General features: G+C 39.0%; 1 protein-coding gene across 1 annotated transcript; it reads left to right on the top strand.

The window, feature by feature from the left end:
• Positions 1-443: 443 nt before the first annotated feature.
• On the top strand, positions 444-20,823 carry prlra (prolactin receptor a). The gene is made up of 9 exons (XM_076283761.1): positions 444-641; positions 8,526-8,625; positions 8,849-8,981; positions 10,785-10,954; positions 11,520-11,686; positions 15,794-15,935; positions 17,671-17,767; positions 17,931-18,000; positions 19,410-20,823. The coding sequence occupies exons 2-9, from the start codon at positions 8,559-8,561 to the stop codon at positions 20,253-20,255; spliced, it is 1,692 nt and encodes a 563-aa protein (XP_076139876.1). The 5' UTR covers positions 444-641; positions 8,526-8,558; the 3' UTR covers positions 20,256-20,823.
• The last annotated feature ends 1,443 nt before the right edge of the window (positions 20,824-22,266 follow it).

The raw sequence follows: 22,266 nt of genomic DNA, 5'->3' as shown, positions 1-22,266 counted from the left end.
TGTGGCACAAACAATGTTACAGTTTGTGGACTAGCCATAGGGTATATTTGGGTTTATTTGCTGACAAAATCTTATGAATGTGTAAATAATGTTCTTAAAGTGATAGTGCACCATTTATAAATATAAATAGTATCAAATCGGTAGTATTTCTTAAGAAATGTATATTTTAAAACAAAATTACTTTGTTATTATTATTATTTATTTATTTATTTATTTATTTATTTATTTATTTATTTTGGGGTGGGGGTGGGGCTGAAAGTATCCCTGATTTGGGGTTGAGAAAGCGGGTCTACATGGAAATGACAAGGGGCAGGTAATGCAGCCGCATGCACACGCCAAATGAAGGCTGATGCGTGTTGTCAGAGGTGGGCGGTGTCAGCGGGCAGATTTCCAAGGCAGATCGACAGGAGTGTCAACAACGCACTCCACCCGCTTCTTCTTAAGACCGGTTAGACAGGAGATGCTGTAATTCCGCCAGTTCCGTGCTTGCCTCCGGAGTTTAAGGAAGTAAGAGTTCTCCAACATTGTCTGAACAAATTACAAAGTTCAACAGCTTTAGATTTATAGATTTAGGCCTAAACAGTTCAATGTAACCTTTCAACGTTATTCGCTAAACGTGGTGATACCGCTGCGTTTCAGAGGTAAGTAGCCTACTCTCTTAACGCAGCGTATATCCTACAGTAGAAGTGATTGAGGGCGGTGTATTTAACATGGGGAGATCTTAGCTTTCCTGTACACTTTCGGCTGAATCACTTTCAGTCAAGTCATGCGCTTGAACTTTTTTGCGTATTTCACTTGACTTTAACAAATAGTCTCCTCTTCGTGGATGAGGCTACCCGAGGGCGAATGGATTGAGGGATGCTTTGGTTAAATGAAAGGAATACTGGCCTTTTTATATCCCATTGGCTATCTACATCAATATCTTGTGTGATTTAATATGCTGAAGTGCCTACTCGCACCAGTCTGTGAGCGCGCCGGTGCCTATGGTTCTTGAGAATCACCAAAATGGCTTTCTCGGTAACTGCGAGGTCAGATAGAAACATTCTTTCTCACACCATGTGCAACATGTGCAAAAAAACGTCGAATTGTATTGAATTTTGCTGTTGCATTGGTTTAGTTAGTATTGGATAGATGTTTGCCTGCGGTTTCTTGCTGTTTTACAACAAATGGATAGCCCTTGTCTATTCTAGAGAGAACATTCACAAATGTGAAGGTAGTTTCTCGGTTTCAGACCATATCAGTAGCATCATTTTATTTTACTGAGAGATTTGTACATCTTTGGATTTTTATGAAAATTGCATTTTCAGAAAAGCTGTTTCAATTTTAAGTAGGCTAGGGCAAAAGATTATTGTCAATTGACATGACTAAGAATTTTGGCCTGATAAATAACATAGCCTGATATAGCCCACCATATTTGTTTACAAATGAAATTGCGAATTCACAATGAAATGTTGGTGACCTATGTTCTGTCCATCAAAACACCTTAGTTGGGATTATTGCTTTTGCATTTGCTTGTGATGGTTGTTTGTGTGTTTGTTTTTTGATTGTGTTTTGGTAAACAAAATAAATATATTCTCAGAACAGTGTTTATTTAGCCTAGCCTATAAGAACGTTGGAGAACGCTGATATTGCCAGCGGTTATGTAAGACGATTTAGGCTACCCTTGGTAATCCGCATATCAGTGACTAGTCAGGCTACTTCCATTCCTTAAAACACCTTTATCCTCTGAACCACCAACAGTTAAAATTTAATATTGAAGTACCTAAGTACACTGACTGGCTGTTACTATTTTGTCATGATTTAGAAAGTGTCATTTAGTTGCAAAACCATTGGTTGATGTATTTCACCATGTCACTGGAAGCTCTTGCTTTTCATGTCCCCCAGCTTTTATCTTTTTCTGCCTATGATGGATGAATGTGACTTACTATTTAATTTTGTAGGCCATTCTTTGTATATTATTGCAACTATCAGAGTTAAAAGGTATTTTAACTGATTTACTCACCTACTTACTTATAAAAGTAACCTTTTATCTACATTGCAATATATACTTCTAACAGACCTGATGGCTAAGTGAAAGCTACAGATGCCTTCAACTGAGCTCAGCCAGAGAGGTACTGTCTAGCAATGAAAGGTCAATAAGTGAACTCAGAAATGAAATAGCCGATATCAGTGCGCTAACCACAATCTTTTCTTTTCTTTCTTATCACTCATACTATTATTAAGGATGATGTTTCAAGATATCATTTTTCCTCAGACAGATTATGCACAAACACCAGGTTGGAGTGTTTAATTAATAACTTTTTTCTGGAACCCGGAGGCCTTTCCCCTTTATAGAAATAAAGAAATAAATAAGCAAACAAACAAACAGGAACACCTGAATGTTTCTATGCCAACTGGTAGTCCATGTCCTGTTGAATGGGCAAATTAATACTCTGCTGGTACTGTGCCAGTTATTTATTTAAAATGATTCACTATCATGATGGCCTATTTCATTGGTTTAACCTTAGACCTTCTGTCTACAAGCTATCTCTCACTCTCAGATAAGGAGATGTGTGCCACATACTAAAAAGCCATAAAAAAAAACACGGTCTGTTTGATAATGTAAAACAAGTAACTTTTCAGAGAGCCTTCAGTGAGACAACTGTAGACTACAACCTAAAGAGCCCTTGAGAACCCGGTCTCACAATCCTGTAATTACTGGGTCTTGAAGGCTGTTGTTTTACATTGTAGTTTCCTTATCTTCTGATTGCCTACTTCCTCATCACTCAACTCTTTCAAAGAAAACAAAAATGATGTAGAGTGGCAGAATCTTTGCTATGGCTATGGAGTAATGTTCAGGACCTGCTGTACAGTAAGGAAGAACATTACGTTAGTGCACTACGGCTAATCCACAAATAACACATTAAACAGTCAGAAATTCCCTGTGTACTCTTTTAGGATGCGTATAGTGACACAAATACATGGCATTTTGTGATAACATAGAAACCAAGTTCCTCTATGTACCCATAGCTGATGTTGGTGTCTGTATGCTGTTTTGGCATCAACGGGGTAAGATTTTCCAGAGGCCCATAGGGTATGCATGTTTTTATTCAGACATCAGCAGGTAAATTTGCATCCACTGTTGTTACCTACTACAAAGTAGAAGTTTGTTGAAGTTGAGACAGGTGCTGCCATTAGCTTGGTAGATTTGGCAGCAGAAATAACTAAAGAGTAACTTAATAAAGACAATGCCATGTTTCTTCTTCACCCTTGTTCCTGATTGAACATGCGAACATACAAATTACACTAGATTGTCTATAAAAAAAAGTTTAATCTCAAGAGTTCTCTTTTTATTGCTTCTTCTCATCTACTTTGCAACCTCACCAGCGTATGGTGATGGCAACCTAAAGCCCACAGGTGATCATTAGCTGGTGTTACGCAGGTTTTAATCACTCTGCATCATCAGATATCTCCATGGAGACCTGGGCAGTCTAAATAATGTAATGTTCCTAATCCACCCAGGTAGTGTTACTGTATAGCAATAATCCAAGGCTCCCTCTCTCTCACCGTCCCTGATCTCTGACACCTGTGTGTGCAATTCTACACCCCTGATCACACCTAAACAAAAGGGATTGTGTGACGCCACAATCTTTGTGTCTCTATAGTGTGAGATGCTATCAATATTTATGGCACAAATCAATGAGTGCTCAAGAGATATCAATTCCGTCAGTCAGCCATGACATTGCAGACAGAGTGGCAAAGTACACCCTCAGGAAGAGAATGACTTAAAAAATGGACCAAGAACCCATCAGCCTTTGTAAGGAAAGTATAGAAAATATGTGTGACTTTGCTTAGTTGAATAAGATGTGTTTATTTCATTGTTGATAGTTTAGATATAATTGGTTAAAGAAATAGTTTGAAATAGACTGAGAATTAAAAAAATAATTGATAATAGGATTGTCCTTGTATGTCCCCCCGGTGTGGACTTATGCAAGTAGCTCTGATGAACCACCTTGAAGCTTTGGAGGCCATTTCCGCCATCCGTCATGTCCTTGATAACGGAAAAATAACACAGGACAAAGTGTGTAACTCGTGTTTCGTTCATTAAGAAAAATAATACAGGAAAAACTATGTAAATAATACAGGACAAAGTGTGTAATTCGTGCTTAGTTCATTAAGAAAAATAATACAGGACAAAGTGTGTAACTCGTGTTTGGTTCATTAAGAAGAGGCAGTCTTTTACTATTGCATGTTGGAATTGTGCAGGTTTACTGAAAGTTGCTTATTAGGTGAGATGTGGTTTCAGCATGGATTGTTAATCTAGTAAAAAAAATGCATTTTGTTTTTGGGGATAAGGTGTAAGGTCCAACGTCTGATTCTGAGACTTTAAAGCAACATCAAAGAACTTTTCCTCTGTCACACGCACCATTTGTTTATCCAGCACCGGCTTTGCAAATAACAATGTCCACAGACAAGGTAGAACATGTTGCATGATTTTATGAAAGTATGATGTATTGCGACATCAGATGCAAGTCAAATTTTAGTTTCTTATGTCTCATTCCATCGAACTACAGATCCGCTACCCAATCCAGCAAACTTACATAGTGCGGTTATAGTCGATAGAGGGCTGCGAAGTGAATGCAGAAAGTGCCGTTCACCCTGTTATGAGTTGATGAACCACTGAAACGATTTTGGAAACATTATTTTAAGGTACAAAAAACTCTTTGGTGTTGCTTTAATGTAAAGTAGAATTTTCAGGTTCATAGACATAGGAGAGGCTGTACATAGTGCATGGAATAGACCCTAATGCCTAGTACAGTGGCCAGAGGAGATTGCTGTTGTTTTATTACAGTGCATGAAAATGCACTGTACTGTTCTTCCAAGTGTTCTTATTCTTATACTTTTTAAACTATTAATAAAAAACTATTCAAATTTTCCCCATAGACTTAACATTGGGCTGATGACATCACAATGGGCTAATTAACTTGATGTGCACCTGTATCAACTTCCAGCTGCTCAACTAAGCCCCATCAAAGAGCCAGTTAAACTGATTGATTGATTGATTGATTGATTGATTAAACTATTAATTAAAAACTATTAGGCCTTTATGACATCACAGCAATTAGAATCTTGTGCCAGGTGGCCAGGCCACCTGCATCAACTGTCAGTTTCTCAGGATTTAAGCATACAGTCTCATTCTCTTAAGAGTACACATTCTGTTCAACTGTTTCAACTGTTCAGTCATTCCAACTATATTAAACCTCATCTACCTAGCAAATAATTTTACCATTTAAACTATCCACCTATATTAAACCTCATCTACCTAGCAAATAATTTAAACATTTAAACTATCCATCTATTTAACTGTTCAGTCATTCCAACTATATTAAACCTCATCTACCTAGCAAATAATTTAACCATTTAAACTATCCACCTATATTAAACCTCATCTACCTCGCAAATAATTTAACCATTTAAACTATCTACCTATTTCACTGTTCAGTCATTCCAACTATATTAAACCTCATCTACCTAGCAAATAATTTAACCATTTAAACTATACACCTATTTAACTGTTCAGTCATTCTAACTATATTAAACCTCATCTACCTAGCAACCAATATAGTTTGTTTTTACTCTGTATGATATTTTACATAATATTTTTTGCATTTTCATGCACTGTATTTCCTTCAGGAAATGCTTTTCTAGTTGTATATACCGTACTGTATAACCACTTCTGTTAGGTCTGGTATTTGGGACTTTTATGATATAATGCCCTTAAGCAGTAGACAAAGAAAGGTAAAATGAGAATAGACTGAAGAATAACTGGAATGTTGGTCAAAAGCTACCAGGCTTTTTGTAGTTAACAGTGCTTCCTTGGCTTAGTAGCTTTTTAAGGGAGGTTATATAAGTTGGCTATATGCAGTACAAGGGCAATCCTAAGCACTTTCAATTATCCAATTATCCAATCACTGCACCATTCGTCAAACCTATTTGTGTTTGGTAATGTGGTTGATGCATTCAGGCATAATTAGATACCCATCATGTTTCTACCTTTTTTATTAATCATCTTTATCTTATTCTTCTGGTTAGGGTGTCAGCCTTAGAACAGTATTGACAAGATAAGCTAAGACTAACTATCTTTAGACCAAGTTATTTATTGGCTTTTCGGTGCAAGTTATTTGCTGACTTTTTGGTGCAAGTAATGTGTTTTGTTCTATTTATCAGGCTGGAAGTCAATGATGGAAATGTTCTTTACAGTAAAATAACTATACCTATATAGGCTATTTCAGTCCAGCTCAAACTATGATTTGGAAGCATCATCTTCACAGAACAGCCCATGTTGATAGGGCATATTAAAGCTTTCAAATAGTTTCAGTTGACTGGAGCTTCATGTGTATGTTGTGTGAATAGCTATCAAATAGAAAAAAATATTTTTCTCCAGCCAGGTAGAGTTTGGTATTTTACTCCCCTTTTATGTTTTCTGCTTTGTATCCCAATGCCCATGAGCCCAATAAGAAGCCTGTGAGGGCAACATCTGCACCATGTTCCACTGAAGCAGAATGCAAATGGGTATCTAGTCCAACACGGGCCAGCACTGATTCCCTCTTCTTATGACATAAGCCCTTACATAATCAAATATGCCGTACTTCCAGCTGGGTTTGTTTTTTCCCTAATCCTCTGTGTCACTCACCATGGAGCAGAGAAACACCCACACTCATTCACTCTTTCATTTGGTCCCAATCAAATCACTTCACTTAAATTGTAAATATGGCTTCTGACTATATGGTGTACTTGTGTGATATGGGGGAGGGGCATAGGAAAGGCCCTCTGTCATGAGAGAGATTTCAGATAAGTTAGCATTGGTAGCACAACTTTTTTTCTGTGCCACTCCACCCTCCAAAGAGGAAGTCTGTGATTCTAACCCAAAACACTGTGTCAGATTCAGAGAATTACTCCTCATGATGCCTCTCTGTTCAGTATGTGCTTAAAGAATCCAGTTTTTGTAGTCCTGGCCAGTTATTATAGCTTTGAAAATGTCATTATTTTGTATTTTTACCTAGTCTTTCAGTTTGTTTTTTTATTTAAATTTAGTTTTAGTTAGCTTCGCAAGTGCAAGTAGTTTAGTTTTACAGGACGTTTTAGATTCAATTCTATTAAGTTTTAGTCTCAGTTTTAGTTTTTCAGGTTTTATGAGGAATGTCTTGATTTAGTGTTGACAAAACAAGTACCGGTACAATGAAATAGTCAAAGGTCCTTTTTAATAGGCCAGCGTCTCTCAAGAATTCAAACAGAACATGAAAGTTGTATAGCAACCACAGTGCAAATTGAGTTGGAGAACTAAAACTAATCTGATTTTACCTTTAGTTCGATTTAGTTTAGTTTTGCATGGTTCATTGTCTTTTTTTTTTTTTTTTTTTTGGACAACTGTCACTTTTTAATTTTTATTTTTGTTATCAAAATTATTTTTTCACTGCTAGTTTTATTTTAGTTTTAACTAGTTTAAACTAGTTAATTTCATTAACTATAATAACCCTGGTGCTGGCATTGTAAATAAGAAAACACATTAGCTCAAACCAAGCCATTTACATTCCAGCCAATCAGTGCTTGCCTCGGTAGAACTGAAGGGAAGGGAGTAATTGGCCTCAAATATCAACAACCTTAGAGTACAATCTTTTAATTTATTTGGTCTAAATCTGTGTGTCTGTCTTTTTAACTACTGGATCAGCTTTTATGAGAGGAGATTGCTGGTAGAGAGTTTTCACTGGAGACATGTTAAAGTGGTATTGGTGGGGATTGTAAAGAATGTGTAGATGTGTAAGCTAGCTTTTATTGTTTGTTTCAACTGGTAATCATTAATCTTAACAGCTGAGAAGGTCAGATGGTTCCCTAAAATAAATTCTTTTACTTAATGAAACTGACAGACCATTAAACATTTTCGCAATAGAATGGTTTATGAGACATAATTTCATTGTGTTAACTTATACGGAAAAGCCTAGCAAGCTCTCCATTAACTATACATAACATAATACGCATGTACACTGTCTATTATCTTGGCCAGCAAAGGAGACTAGCTAAGGTTATGGGTGTAAATCATTATATGGTGTTCATTGTTTGGACTTCTGAGCTTTGTAGTCACATGTTCCCTGGTAGTTTTCCATTGTTGCCTAGGCTCTGCAGCTACAATGTGTGTGTGTGTGTGTGTGTGTGTGTGTGTGTGTGTGTGTGTGTGTGTGTGTGTGTGTGTTTGCGTGCATGTATGTAGGCTACGCGTGTGTGCTTGTGTGTGTGTGTGTGTGTGTGCTCTTGTGTGGGACAAAGAGAAACACTAAGATTGAGAGTCCTTGCTCTGATTAAAAAAAAAAAATTCTGAAACATTTGTTTGCTGACATTTTATCAGTAAAGGTGCAAGGTGACTTTTGTTGGGTTTTCATCAGTGATTAGACCAGATTTATGATTTATGATTTGTCCCTAGCATATTTTCCATCACATTTTAGTTACCATCAGTTGAAGTAAATGGCACTCTTGTCTTTCTTCCTTTCCAGCATTTACACGAAGGTCTACGGCCCACTGTCACGATGAGAAGAAACATTGGAACAGATCTCATCCTCTCCATTCTATTCAGTGTAGTGACACATACTGTTGGTAAGTACAAATAACATTATTCAACTATTAAATATTAGCATATGAGATATTTGTTTCAGCTTTTTCATGTGTGCTCTTGGTCTGTCACCAAAGATATGCTGCTCTGAATTACTGTCACTCCTTGAAAGGAGAATAACTAACTTGTTACAGCAGAACTTTTGTGTATCGATGGAAAAATAAGATTCGCAGTGAGTATTTGAATTGCCTAATCTCCCTGCCTTAGGCATCACGCCACCAGGAAAACCCAAGATCACAAGCTGTCGCTCCCCAGAGAAGGAAACCTTCACCTGCTGGTGGGAACCTGGCTATGATGGTGGCCTGCCTACCACTTATGCCCTGTACTATCGCTTGGAGACGTAAGCCATAAACTTATCATGTCTAAATGTATTGTCAAACCTAAAAGCTATAAAATGGCAGGGAAACTGATTTACACCTGGTGTGTTCCAGTGATAAATCTGACCAGAAGTGCACTGTTTAATATAAATACAGTAACATTTGTGGAACAGGTGGTTTGAAGGGAAAAGAATATGAGCAAAGTAGATTTCCAGGGAGTTGAAATGGCCTCTTACAGGGTCAAGTGAACAAGGGCATGTGTGCACATAAGTTGGTAGGATTGTTTATGGGAATACAGCAGACTCAGGGCAGGAGTGTATGAGGGTGTTTTGCAAACAGCAGCCAGTATGAACAACGAGCAAAGGTTAATGTCAGACTGCACCAAATCAACAGAATCAATTCCAAAGTAGCACGTATACAATATGTGTAGCTTATGTCCCTGTCTGTAGTACTAGTTACTTCTTGGTCAGACTTTTTCACAGTTAGTGATTATCATTAAATGTGATTATAGTTTGTTGGGAGGAGTGGCAATGAAAGAGCGTTTATACCACTCTATCTAAAGCATTCCACAAATGCCCTAACCTTTACTTGACGGGTGATTTCATAACACATTCATAGCAGCTGTCATAAACTGCACATAAAGCATTCATGACTGTTTCATGAGACATGACTCAACATTCATACCAAACCTTTCATGAATGTGGAACACAGAACGACGACAACTTGTCAAAATAAAAGTCCAACATCATATTTGTGTAACCTGGATACCATTAATTTAATCTATCCAGCCTTTGTAAATATTTCATGAATATCTTATGAAGCCTACATCGAATGTCACTTTACTGTACAAGTTGTGAAGTATTCGTAATCACTGAGTTACTGGGAGGTAGGCCTAAACTAGCCTACATTTAGCTGACTCGTATTTGTGTAACCTGGAACAGTTGGACATTCTCAGTAGCAAAAGTTGAGAAATAATCTGCAAAGGTCATAAAACAAATACATTTTTATGAAACAAAAATTATTTGCTTGACAGTGTTCTGTCTTTTTGGCACTGGAGTAGCCCATTGACTCAGATGTGACGTGATTAGGTAAGAGGTTTGGAACAAAAACGGCAATGCTGCTTTGCGACTTTGGACTTTTATTTTGACAAGTTATCGTCGTTCTGTCTTCCACATTCATGAAAGGTTTGGTATGAATGTTGAGTCATGTCTCATGAAACAGTCATGAATGCTTTATGTGCAGTTTATGACAGCTGCTATGAATGTGTTATGAACTCACCCGTCAAGTAAAGTGTTACCGCAATAGCTTTAGCAATAACAATGGGATAGCAAAATGTTCTATACAGAATGCTCTGGGAATCTTAACTGAAATGGGATCCTTGAAAAAAATGTTTCCATAAGGAATTCCAGAAATTACTGCAGGCACTTCTAAGAGCAGGAATATTTGTGAACTTGGAGGAGTCCCTATAACCTTCAAGGATCAACTCTTTTTGACAGTTGGTTGTTTGTAATAAACAGCCTTTACATTCTATATAACTGAAGACCAAGTGCTATTTACACTGTCAAAAAATATTTAGTTTATGTGTGTGTACACATATAAAGACACGCACACACACACACACACTGAGATGCAAAGCCACCTCCAGCAACATGTTTATCAGATGACTGTGAAATTTGCAAGTCCAGACAGATACCCTACAGACTACAGACAGTTGAGAATATGTTATGTCATGCCATGTGCTTTCAACCAGTCCCAAGGTGTGGCAGATAGGATATAACTGGAAATACATGCATCTGAATATTGTTCTTTTCTGTTGCTCTCTTTAGCTCTGAGAGAGTCTATGAATGTTCGGACTATCATACAGCAGGGCCGAATTCTTGCTACTTCAATAAGAATGACACCAGCATATGGGTAAACTACAACATCACTGTGGCGGCTACCAACAGAAGGGGTACCAACTACTCGGATCCTGTGGATGTGGACGTAGTCTATATTGGTGAGTTCCTCTTTCATGGCCCCATTCCCCAAGTTTGAGAACAGAATGTTACACTTTACTTGACAATGCTTATGATTCCTATTATAATTGAGCTCCATGCCATCTGCTGCCATGCTTTTGGCTGTATTCATTTCGGTTTGAGCAACCCTGACGTCCTGTGGTTAAACATCAACAGGATCAGTGTTGCAAGTCGGCATTTCTCAGAAGTGTGATGTCTTCACTTGGAAGTTTGACATTCATTTGCTCTCAAAAACATCTTAAAGGAACCAAAAGATTTCCATATCAGGACACTTTTTTAGAGAAGCACTATACTCTCTTTTTTGAATAACAAACACACACACACACACAGACACACACACACACACACACACACACAAAAAAAAAAAAGAACAACTGTGACAACATTAGTGAGAGCATTACCAAATGTACAAGTCAAGCATTGCATGAAGCGCACATATGCGGTTGGAAACCATTTGTTTTAACTAGTAATAGATACATATATTGGATTCATTCCCATATATATAAATATATTGTTTTTTACTCCTCTGTGCTCTTCTGTCCTCAGTTCAGCCCCATACTCCGGAGAATGTGACTGTACTGGTGAAGGCTGACGAGCAGGGTCCTTACCTGCGGGTCTCTTGGGAGAAGCCGCTCAACGCAGACACCAGTTCTGGCTGGATCACCCTCGTTTATCAGCTGCGTGTCAAACTGAAGAACCAGGACGAGTGGGAGGTGGGTGGAGTGCAGCAAACCGATTCAACCACAAACAACATTTGTGTAGCTTAGTGCAGTTGTGTAGCTTAGTGCATTTGTTCAGTATTAGGTTTGGATGAAAAGAGCATTGACTAATAGCTGAGGGGTAGCATTAGCCTCTTGCTGGACAGGCTCATTCAACTAGCCACCCTTGGGTCGAATGTGGCCCTTTAAAATTGTGTGTGTGTGTGTGTGTGTACATGAGTGTGTGTGTTTATGTGTGTGTGTGCGTGCGTGCCTGTGTGTGTGTGCGTGCGTGTGTACTGTGTGTGTGTGTGTGTGTCTCTATGTTTGTGTGTGTTAATGTGTGTGTGTGCGTGTCTGCGTGTGTGTGCGTCAGAGGTGGGAGTAAGTCACACATGTGTGACAAGCAAGTCTCAAGTCTTAACCTTCAAGTTTCAAGCAAGTCCAAGTCATTTTTTGTGACAGTCAAACAAGTCAGGTCAAGTCATAGCTCCAGGGTCAAGCAAGTCATAGCCAAATCGTTGAAATTCATGATGATTTACCCATGTTTTCGTTTTAAAATAAGCTACAATAGGCTAGTTATGAAGTGCTGGAGTTGTATTTGTAACAAACAAATATACATTGCATTCATTCAAGCCACATAGCCTACATCTGAACGGTTTATAGAATAAGATGAAATGTATACAAATAAAAATAAATGTATTTCAAGTAGACCTATTATAAAATAGCCTATTATTGTTTCAAAATGCCTCAAATATTAGGTAGCCTAAGCTACATCAAATCATGAAAATATATTCAAACAGTTCAAGTTACACCTGTAGCACTTATTCGTGAGGAACCAGAAAAGGAACTGCAACCAATTCAGAAACCGGAAGTTTCCCGAGAGTGGCGGCAGAGAATGTCTAATAAGGGGAGAACCGCCACTCTGGGGAAACTTCCGGTTTCTGAACTGGTTGCAGTGACAAATGTGTCAATGACGTCATTCATTAGCAGAAAGCTAGTGTGTTGTGGGCAACAACGACCCAATCTGTAAGAAATCAAAAGGACATGACTACTCGTTTATTCAACTTTTGACCTGTAATCCATATTGAGCTTGCAGAAACCACAATCAAATCTTTGATTTCTCAACTACAACCAGGTGAAAGAGACACATTTAGCCGTCTAGCTCCATAGACCCCCATTGTTTTTGCACTTATTCGTGATCGCCCCTAGCGGAACTGCAACAGATTGCAGGTACAATGGAGTTAATAGGGAGTGATCCGGCTCTCCGTAAACGGGCTCTGGTGGCAGTTCTCCCCTTATTAGACATTCTCTGACTTCACTTCAATTTGTCGTGTCGCATTCCACTCGTCCTATGGGTGACGTCAAGCGACTTTAACGCGCCCGCAAAGCATTCCGGGAAGGCAGCGCTGCATTTGAAATAATGTCGCGCGTCAAAAAGCTGGCAGATGCCAGAGAATGTCTAATAAGGGGAGAACCTTCACTCTCGGAACTCTTCCGCTGTGGTACTGCATCTAGGGGCGCTCGCAGGCGAGTCCAGAATGAATGGAGGTCTATGGAGCTGTACCCCTCAAAATCCACTTTTCTCGGGATATAATTTTTTTTCAAGTTATTTGAATATTGTATTCGAAAGGGGAGGCAAAGACAACACACTTGGTTGAGTATTATATTTTTTAAAGTCACTTAATTGTTCTAAAAAGCCTTTCAAACGTGTCAATGACGTCATTAGCATGATCATAGCATAGCATAGCATGAATGCTAGCGTGTTATGGGCAACAACGACCCAACCTGTAAGAAAACGAAAGGACATGACTCCCGGATTATTTCACTTTTGATTGATAATCCATATCCATTTTGCGAAAAATAAAATTAAATCTGAGGGTTTCAGTTAAATATGAAAACAATAAATTTAGCCATGTAGCTCCATAGGACCCCATGTATTTTGGACTTGCCCGCGATCGCCATCTAGGTGAACTCTGGTGAACTGCAGCCAAATTCGGTTTGTATGGGATTAATAGAGAGTGGGGAGGCTCTCCGTAGACGGGCTCTGCCGATGCCCATCTTTATGCAAATGAATCCGTTGAACGCGAGGCGACTATCCAATGAAAGCACAAGGTTGTAGGTCCTTTGTTCTACCACAACAGTGCCTGTGAAACTTTGGTTCCGCTTACAAGACAAATAATGTTTTAACAATCTCTTCCACGACCACCTAGTAGTCCATAAAACAAACGAAACTAGGATTTGGATGAATATATTGACTGTTGGTGTTTCTGGTGAGGATTTGAGATTGTATTGAGTAGTTTAAATAAAACAAGATTTCGAAATGGCTTGCATAGTTTGTTTAGGCTATTAATGTGTTGTATACTGTTAAGTACATGCCTAAAATTGTGGTCAATTTGTAAAAAAACACTTAAGATACGTTAAAACGAACTGAATATGAGCTGCTAACAGACATTTTAAACTAAACGCTCACACACGACTGAACGAGGGGAGGCAGCGCGACCCCATGCGTATGCCGTGTCGTGCAAGTGGATCGGTACCGTAACACGACTAACTTCGGATGAAAATCAACATGGTGGTGGTTATGTCGCTATTTTGCACACTTGCAGACTGCTGTTCATTTCTCCTTTGACTTGTCAGATACATCATCTGTGAAGCCAAACATTATTATGTTTTGGTATAAACGTAGAGCCTTCCATATTTGCAAGTTAGCCTACCTCAGTCTGTCTCATTTGATCTCGCACTTGCTGTTGGTCTGTCGCGTCGCGTCACTTGGTACAATGACAGGTTCGCTCGCGTGACGCATGCAACAGCACCTAAGCAGATTTTCTGAAATCTTAAAGTTAACTCCTTAATATCTATGAAAAAAATAAAAAGTCAAGTCATTTCAAGTCATTTGTTTCAAGTCTAAGTCAAGTCTCAAGTCATGAATAGCAAGTCAAAGTCAAGTCGAGTCTTTTATACATGTTGATCAAGCAAGTCTCAATCTTAAAAAATGTGACTCGAGTCAAGTCATGTGACTCGAGTCCCCCATGTCTGGTGTGCGTGCATGTGTGTGCATGCGTGTGTGTATGTGTGTGTGTGTGTAGCTGATATGGCTTCTCATTAATGGAATTTCCACGAAATTTGCCATGCATTTAGAGGGTGTCATAATGATCACAATTTTGTGCAGTTTTGAACCTGTCAGCCAAAGATACCTGCGATTACAACACCTCGTTTTTGCCTTTTCATTTTTAACTAGGTGGCGCTATACCTCAAATGAGTGGATATGGTATGTGTTAACATGGCCCCTGTAGACCAACATACAAAAATAATTAATCCTAGGCCCTATAGTTCTCAAGATATTCACAGAAAACTGTGTCCGGCCAGCTACAGGCTGATTAGTGTACAGTCACTAAATGTACACATATATTAATATATTGTATGGCCCCCCATGAACGGAATTTCACTAAACTGGGCATGCATTCAGAGGGTGTCATAATGATACCTGTGTTTACAACGCCTCATCGTTTTTAATTTTTAACTAGGTGGTGCTATACCTCAAATGAGTGGGTTGACATGGCCTCAAGTGGCATGGGTTGACATGGCCCCTTGAGACCAACATACGAAAAAAAAGTCGGTATCTTAAGCCCTACGGTTCTCGAGATAATCACAGAAAACTGTGTCCAGCCTACCCTCCTTTCAGGGGCCCCGGTGCAGCGGGTGGGTGACAGATCAAAACAAAAAACAATGGTCCCGTGTTATCCTTGTGGGGCTACATGCACACCAAGTTTCCAAGAATCGTTGACACAAAATTAATGAAGAAAAAAAAATTCCAAAAACATCCAAAAACTGATTAAGGCAAAAAACAACTACTCTTTAAAAGTTTCAACCCCGTTTCCAAGGAACGGAAAGCTATACTATTGATAGATAAAAGGTTTTAAGCAAAAATTGTTATTTGGGCATTTAAAGTAACATCATGCAGGTTTTATTGTTTGGTAAATATTTTTATGTCACTATATATTCACTAGATTTTGTAACATTCCCAACTTATTTTTTTTATGTAGTCCAACTATGTGATTCTTTGTTATTTTTTATCCTGTATTAACCCTTAATGTTGTTTACATGTATCTGTGTATCCAGGAGCATGATGTTGGGCAACAGAAGACATTCAATGTGTTCAGCCCTCACTCTGGAGGGATCTACATGGTGCAGGTTCGCTGCAAACCTGATCATGGTTTGTGGAGTGAATGGAGCACAACATCCTATATCCAAGTACCTGATTGTAAGTCCTGACTATGAATGTGTCTTTTGTAGGGGTGTAATGGTACACAAAACTCATGATTTGGAGCGTACCTCGGTGTTAATGTTAATGTCATGGTTAGGTTAATTTTGATGCACATATAAGCAGGAATAGTATTTTGAAAAGATGTCAAATGTTTTTTGCCATTAATTAACTAAACCAGGGGTTCCCAAACTTTTCAACCCGCGACCCCCAAAATAACCGTGCCAGAGACTGGCGACCCCCACTATCCCTGGATGTGACTCAAAAAATAAAATAAAATGTGCGCACCGGCCATACGCACTAGGCTTATCTAAACACGGGCTTAACGACAACACAAGAACAGAGCAGCCTGTTATGATTTTACATATAGAAATTTACTATATGATAAAAGCAGAATACCTCAGTCAAAAAATAATATCCATGTAACATGAGTGCACATTATTGCTGTCGTGCAAACTTAACTTTGAAATATTAATTTAATTTCCATTTTAACAGAAGAATATCTCAGTCAGGGTAATATCCACAAACTGTTGTAAACATATGTACATTGTTGCTGCGCAAATTTACATTTTGGCAACTATGTTTCAGCGTTAATCTCATCTAATGAGATGGATGCGCGCTATGCGCGGAACACAGCAAGTCCATTCTTGGTTTAATTGTGGAGACGGCCACAGATCATCCTTCACATTTAGACGCGATCTGTATTTGTTTTTAAATATATGTCAGTGCAGAGAAAGTCAGGTATGTGGAGCCAAACGGCGTCAGTACGTCCATCGCGGCCTTGAATAGCTGTGGATATTCCCTCTCGACTGAAATCCAGAACTCAGCAAGCGTCTTGGAATTAAAATCTTTCTTTAGAGTGCGGTCAAGTGACAGCTCTTTTATTTTTCCCAAATTTATTTGATTTATGGAAATCATTTCGCGACCCACCCCACTAAACTGACATATGGTCCTCTATTTAATATGTTTTCGGGAACTTGAATTTGAAACATGGTCCACACACAAAAAAGCATGCTGTTGATTACTGTTTAAGGCTGTATTTGGTACATTCTGTACACATCTGCATTGAACCTAATGTCCTATACCTAAATGGCTCGGTACAAATATGTGTTCCTGCATACCTCTAGTCTTTTGCTTATGTGTGTCTGCCCGATATGTGCAGTTGACCTGTCTTGTTCAGTGTCCATTTGAAATGTCCCAGAGCTAACACCAAATGCAATTTGTTCACCATCATTAGCTGTTGTAGTGGCACATAGCGGTAATAGTATGTCTCACCTAGTCAACAGGGGTCCTCACTTAAGTCAGAGTTAATGCATATATAGAGCATTTGACCAGCAATTGTTTATTCCTCATATACAGTATATATATTTATATAGGGGTAAAAAGCTGCACAAGGAAGCTGAAACCATATTGGGCCATTTCTCTTCTTTGTTTTTTCTCCTTGTCGGGTACCAGCGTAGGGCCCAGGTGTGTTTAGTTTAGTTGATCAGCCCTCTCGACCTATAATTGCTCTCTAGTGATATTCCAGGATCCCATGAGAGGCCACTCTGACTATACAAAGCATGCATTAACCTGTTTTTCAGCTTTGACCTTTTTAAGAACTATTGCCGTTCTCGGCTGTGAAGCATTATGTAGGTGGTAGAGAAAATCGCGTCCTTGATTTTTGTACATATTTGCACAAATGCCACTGCTCCTTAACAATCCTTAACAATCACACAACTTCTGTGTTTTTCAGATATTACCAGGGAACGATCCATGTGGATTATGATAGCCATTTTCACTGTGTTCGTCTTCATCATCCTCACTTGGATCCTGAATTTAAAGAGAAGCAGGTAATGTCTTAAGTTATAGAGCAAGTGAAAATGCATTGATTTCGAAATCAAGTCATAGAGTTTTCAGATTACAGTGACTAACATACTTTTTGTCAGGGTGAATGTTGGTAACCTTTTTCACCTAAGTTTGGGACTCACAAATTCTTTTTGTTCTCAACTGTAGTGTGAAGCACTGTCTTCTGCCTCCTGTTCCCGGGCCAAAAATCATAGGAATTGATAGAAACCTCCTCAAGGTAGGGCACATTTATTTCAATCTGTCTACATGTCACTCTACAAGGCTCTTGGTGGGGATTTTTCCCTCTATTGCATGAATTATCACCTATACTTTGAAAAAATGTTTTAAAGTACTTTTCTTACTTAAAATGGATCAAATAAAGGATTTTTTTTTAAAAAGTAAAAAAAAATCTTTTTAGATAGATAGATAGATAGATACTTTATTGATCCCCAGGGGAAATTCAAGTAGTTGGTAGTTGGTAGTTGGTAATTTGTTGCCATATGGCAACAATGCGCAATCGTGGAAAATGCTGTCAAATCCAATTTTTCTTTAAAAAATTATTTTTATTTCATTACAAATCTTTTAGAAATTAACTAAATTAAGCTTGCATTAGTTATGCTCTAATACATCTAGTTATATACCTAACATAATACAAATTCAACTGTATTTTGGGCAATAAAGTGATAATGTCATGGTAATATTGTCATAGTGTAGTCCGCCTTGGAAAATAAATAGCCTTCCTGTAGGGACATAAAGTAATTGTTTTGATCAAAACCAATGTTTATATTAAATAATGTCATCATTTAGATGACTTTATTTCATTTAGATGACTTTCAATTTCCAAATTCATAGGGTTATATTGCAGTCAGAGGACATATTCAACTGTAGTGAGACCACATAGTCACAGAGCCCTGCCCCTCAGAAAGTGTGCCAATCCATGCCATACACACAGAAAGACATAGGTATCCTTCACATATCCCCCTGACAGCCTTTTCCTACCCTGTAAAGCCATGCCTCATCCATATTTGGGGTCACACACACAAGGGTCAACCTAACGTAGGGGTCTCCGGTGTGGGTCATACTACAGGCTCACACTGGGCATGCTTTGGATGGCTCCACAGCAAGCCAGCCCACTTCTTACACCATTTATAGTGAGAGGAGAGAAGGGTCACCCCATTTGCCCTTGAACTTTGGGCCTCTGAAGTGTTAAAGCTGTAGCTAAAGAGACAGGATGGGTGACTGCAGCCTCTATCTGCTACACATATCAATGTTTTTCTCCTTATTGCTGGATTATAGCTAATCCTGACAGTTCTTTGGTGGAAGAGCCAACAATGTGCTTTTATCTTTCCCAAAATCCCAACAAAAATGGTGAAAACACCATGTCTAGTTGACTGTGTATTGAACAATAACACAAAATACATCTTTACCGCTCCAGTCACTATACTGTCTAAACCTCATTCCATAGATCATTTGTAAATTGGTAAACATTGTATCTATTGCAAAAATAAATTCCCACCTCACAAAACAATAAATTCCCACAATTTGACGATGACAAACACCATCTTCCAAACACGTGCCTCTAACCCTTTTTACTGGAGCTTTCACTTATCTAGACCAGTGAACATAATTATTTTGTTTTTTTTTCAGAATGGGAAATCGGAGGACGTGTTCAATGCTCTGGTCATTCCGGGCTTTCCTCCTTCAGACTACGAGGATCTGCTAGTGGAATACCTTGAGGTTTATGACAGTGAAAACCAGGAGCTGATGCTGGATGGGAAAGATCTCCAGGAGGGATGCCTAAAGTTGAAAAGCCCCTCAGACAACGACTCAGGCAGGGGAAGCTGCGACAGTCACACTCTGCTAATGGAGAAAGTGGCCAAAGAGGAGCTGACTCTGGAGTCCTCACAGCAGGAGGTGGAGGCAGAGACACCGCCCACAGCCTCCCCTCAGCCTGAATATGCTCAACCCAGTGCCTGGCCTACAGTGCTGGCTCCTGATCAGCCCTACCAGCTCGACTCACCCTGGAAGAGTCTCCCTGATGTGTTCATTTCACCCCCTGTATCTCCGCAACTGAAGTGCACCACAGGCCCCAAGCACAAGAAAGGCCTTTATGAGCCAAACACTAATGGCTTAGAGGGAAAAGGGGATAGCATGGTCTCTTCTCCCAGGACCATGGAGTATGTGGAAGTCCAGAGGGTCAACCAGCAAAATGTGCTGCTCCTCAGGCCTCTAGCTGAGCAGAACCTGGGTTCTCACACCACCTCTGTCGAGATGCCTGAGGAGGACTACAGCAAGGTCAAAGGTGTGACAAGTAACAATGTCCTGCTGCTCCAGCAAGAGGTGTCCACCCAGTACATCAGTGACCAGGAAGAAACATGCCCCATGATGCAGCAAACCCAGTTGGGGAAACCAGTTGTCCATCATCCCCCTGCTGTGGTTCCTGGTGGCATGCAGTTGACTTCCAATGGCTATGTGGACACTGCCACTTACTGACAAGCCTCACTTCAGACTTCATAGAAATATATACTAAAAGAAAAACAGATAGACTACACAGAACTTTCAGGGGTATGGAAGAAACACTGCACTTTTTTGGAAGAAAATATCATCGAAAAAAAAGGGTAAGAGTGACAGTCAATCCAATGATGTCAAACAGACGCACTGATTTACCACCAGATGATATAAACATGTATGTTGGCTGATTTACCACCAGATGATATAAACATTTATGTTGGCTGATTTACCACCAGATGATATAAACATTTATGTTGGCTGATTTACCACCAGATGATATAAACATTTATGTTGTTGGCTGGCAGACTTGGCTGTGTTGTTTTGTTTGTTTTGTTTTTGTTTTTTGGGCTTTTGGCTCAAAAATGTTGGATACCCTTTGTTCAATGCAGCACTGGAAATGTGGTCTCTTTGAATGTTGTGCTCCATGAACTGCACATTCAAGGATACAAGGATACAAGGATACAAGGAAGTTTATTGTCACATGCATATAGTTACTGGAAGTAAGAAATGCAGTGAAATGATGTCTGGTGTCAGCCTATTTGTGCATTTATGGGGGGGGGGGGGGGTAAAAAGTGCAGTAGAAGAGGGGTTTAGTAGATTAAGTGGCAAGGGCTGCATAAAAAAAGGTGGGGGAGGATTGGGATTGGGGGGGGGGGGGCACCAACAAGGAGCACCCAAGAGCAACATACAGGATGCTTGGATTTTATAGACCCTTGTTGTGTAGTAGCACAATGTCTTCTACTGTATTTAATTCATCGGTTATTTTTTTAATTATGGATTTGTTGTACTTGGTTTAGTCCTGCCCACTGCCACTCCAGCCCTCGGCTGATATACTTGGCCCCCATCTGCTTCATCCCAACTTTACTAAATCTTTAACATGCGTGATTACTGCTGAAAGTTGTCCTCTTATATACACTATAGAGGTAAAGCTGTACTTTTAATATAAACTTATTTGTAATTAACTTTACTCTCAAAATCAGTGGTTAATGAATCTTGATCTAACACACAATTGATGCTAATTTATTTGCAAAGCGGACCTAATTGTTGTCATGGAACTTCAGAATACCTGAAGAAATCTATCCACAGACAATGAACTTAAGCCACTGACTCATGAACCATGAGTGAATAAAGTAATGTGTAAAAGTTTTTTGCAACAAGACCTACCAATGCCCAGTTCACAAAATGCTTTCTTATCACACTGGTTATGACAGCTGAATTAACTGTCAATATGTAAATTATATGGCCTCAGCCGTGGCACAACTGGCTGGGGCACCTGCACCGTACGCTGGCGACCCGGGTTAGATTCCCGCCCCGTGGTCCTTTCCGGATCCCACCCCGATTCTCTCTCCCACTCACTTCCTGTCACTCTCCACTATCCTGTCGCATTAAAGGCATAAAAGGCCAAAAAAATATACTTAAAAAAAAATAAAATAATTGATAGTCTTTTATTTTCTATACAGATGTCTATTGCTATTAAACTTTATTTTCTATACAGATGTCTATTGCTGTTAAACTTAAAATGAACAGGAAAAAATATATTGACAACCTGCCTCTTGGTGCGACTGATCACCATGTAAGCTGATAATGAATGTATGTAAAGATTGCACAGTAAAACTTAGAGCCATAATTGTGATTTGGGGTGTATGGTTGGCTACTCATATCCAAAGTGACACAATTCATAAGCACTGGTATACTGTAAAAAATATGTGCCAGTGTGGCTAAGGAAATTTATTCACAGACATTTAGGAACTGTGTATTTTCATACATTGCTCTAACCAAAAACTATTTGGTTTTAGATCTTCTAAAAAGTTTTGAGTTGGTACTTATAGTATACACTGTGAATTGTTGTCAGACTGTATGAGTTTGTGATGGTGCATATCTGTGTGCATTAGTTATGATTATAAGTCATTGTATGTCATAAATACCCATTTAATGGAAAACCTAAAGATAGAAAAAAGATGGAGAAAAGAGCCATTGACAAACCATCATGTTG

Source organism: Alosa pseudoharengus, unplaced genomic scaffold (genome assembly GCF_046254945.1).
Source record: "Alosa pseudoharengus isolate Yale_2024_CS ecotype anadromous, Long Island Sound unplaced genomic scaffold, YU_APseudo_1.1 YU_APseudo_1.1_scf_14, whole genome shotgun sequence".
Taxonomy (NCBI): Eukaryota; Metazoa; Chordata; class Actinopteri; order Clupeiformes; family Clupeidae; genus Alosa; species Alosa pseudoharengus.
Note: the sequence above shows the minus strand (reverse complement) of the source record. Positions and strands in the feature narration are given on the sequence as shown.